The sequence below is a fragment of the Sinocyclocheilus anshuiensis genome, unplaced genomic scaffold (genome assembly GCF_001515605.1).
Source record: "Sinocyclocheilus anshuiensis isolate Anshui unplaced genomic scaffold, SAMN03320099.WGS_v1.1 scaffold3481, whole genome shotgun sequence".
Classification (NCBI taxonomy): domain Eukaryota; kingdom Metazoa; phylum Chordata; class Actinopteri; order Cypriniformes; family Cyprinidae; genus Sinocyclocheilus; species Sinocyclocheilus anshuiensis.
In genome coordinates this window covers 55,310-57,505 of record NW_015555708.1, presented here as the reverse complement: position 1 = coordinate 57,505, position 2,196 = coordinate 55,310, and the positions used below count along the sequence as shown (strand labels likewise).

Below are 2,196 nucleotides of genomic sequence, written 5' to 3'. Positions count from 1 at the left end.
TATTCTTTATAAAAGTTAAGACTTGTCCACGCCCTCCTAAAACGCCTCGTTTAAACACGCCCCACATGTCTACATCACGATGTGGGAAGATTTGCATAACGCCGCCCAAATTTTCACGCAAAGAAAGAAGGAGTAACTTTATTGTTGCTGCCGCCGCCACCATGTTGTGAAGGTGCTGTGTTTCGTTGTGAAAGCGAAACTACTTTGTTTGGTCTTCCAAAAGAGGACACGACTAGACATCATTGGTTAAGTTGTAGTTAGAACACTCTTCCAGAACACTTCAACCCAAATATTCAGATGTGTGCAGCACATTTTATGGAGGACTGTCTCCTGATCCTGGGAGAGTAGACTACAATGCCGGCTGTTCTGACTCACAGACTGTAAGTACGTTTTTTATATTTAAAGAATTTGCCACTGACGATTCAAACGCGAGTTTTGAGCAGTGTAGAGTAGTGCTTGTTGTTTGTCATTTCTCCGATCACAAATGCAGACATGGTTTTATGTTTACGCGACGCGATGCAACTAACTGCAACATAACTGCTCTAATGAATGCGGATGAAGCTCGATGTTGCTGGTAGCTGGAGTCTGAGATCTGCAGAAGCAGTGTTTGTGTGCAAACAGAGGCAGCGGCTCTTACAGGTGGAAAGAAGCTGAAATGGCTGTAAGGCTCCTGCTTGCTGAGCGGCCGCAGCAGAACCGTGCGTCTGTTCAGCTTTTCAGTGCAAGAGAGGACGACCCCACCACACGGGCTCTCTTCAGCACTGCACACACACGAGAGGACAACACAAACACAGAGGTGAAAGGTCAGTTCAGAGCTCTGATTGGCTTGCTGTTTGATTGGGAAGCTGGTGAAAAGGATTCTGGGAGCAGAGAGAAGAGAAATCACCACAGGACTGAACATGAGAGAGCACACACACACACACACACACACACACACACACACTCCCCAAAACACACACACACACTCTCTGTCCAACACCAGGAACAATCGAACGACTGTCTCATGCATCACGGCTCTCATCCAAAACCTAGTGAGTAGGGCTGGGTTTAAAATAATGATGTTCACTTTAACAAACCAATATTAATTACTAAATCACAAGATCGGTCTTTTAGTCTGTGCTGTTCAGTTCATGAGTGAACAAAACAAGTTATTACAGCCACCATTAAATGCTTTAGATTTAAACAATGAATTGGAAAAGAAACAACATTTATTGCCTTATGTATAATTTAAATGTTTGTATATAACTCAAATGTTTGTTTTTATTTGAGTGTTTATTTAATTTTAAAAATATATAGTGATTGAATTTAACAGTTTGTACTCCTTTAATAAAAACCATTTGATATTATAGTGATGTACTGACAGGTTTCCCAGTAGAGTTTACAGCATCAGCTGAAAGAGATTATTTTTCATTAAGAAAAATTGAAATGTAGCTAAAATATTTCCAAATGAACTGATATTGAATCAAGCCTGTATAAAATCTATAAAATCTGTATCAATACCCAGCCCTACCAGCTAATAGAACCAGAAATGCATGATGGGATTGGTCTCTCAGTGTTTGGTCTCTCAGTGTTTTTGGATCTAGACTTTGGAAGAGAGCCTGAGATCTGGGCTCCTGTGGAGCAGGACAGAGAGCAGTGGCATGCGAGCGAGTGTTTCTAGATCAACGGCGCGAGTGCTGCGGAGCTGCAGGGTCTCACCGCAGGCGTCTCCTTGCACTGCAGAATCACTCCGTCATAGAGCCAGCGCTCAGCAGGCCTACAACACACAAGCTCTGAGTGAAAACACTGGGTCGCACTGCACCGAGCCGCCTCACTGACCTACACGCTTCACTCTGCTCCCAAACACATCACAGTTGTGTGTGTGAGTATTTGTGTGAGTGTGTGAGTATAAGTGTGAGTATTTGTGTGTATGAGCGTGTGTGAGTGTGAGTATTTGTGTGTGTGTGAGTATAAGTGTGAGTATTTGTGTGTATGAGTGTGAGTAAAAGTGTAAGTATTTTGTCTGAGCGTGTGTGTGAGTTTGTGAGTATAAGTGTGAGTATTTGTGTGTATGAGTGTGAGTAAACGTGTGAGTATTTTGTCTGAGCGTGTGTGTGAGTTTGTGAGTATTTGTGTTTATGAGTGTGAGTATGAGCGTGTGTGAGTGTGAGTATTTGTGTGTGTGTGAGTATAAGTGTGAGTATTTGTGTGTATGAG

The 2,196-nt window shown here is 42.6% G+C and overlaps 1 protein-coding gene across 1 annotated transcript in view; it reads right to left on the bottom strand.

The window, feature by feature from the left end:
• LOC107671824 (vacuolar protein sorting-associated protein 13B-like) overlaps positions 1 to 2,196 on the bottom strand; it is a gene marked incomplete at its 5' end in the record, with an annotated part of 115,965 nt that overhangs the window by 60,104 nt on the left and 53,665 nt on the right. Inside the window, one exon of the mRNA XM_016464809.1 lies at positions 638 to 761. Within this exon, the coding sequence (XP_016320295.1) occupies positions 638 to 761 (124 nt within the window). The remainder of the gene's footprint in view (positions 1 to 637; positions 762 to 2,196) is intronic.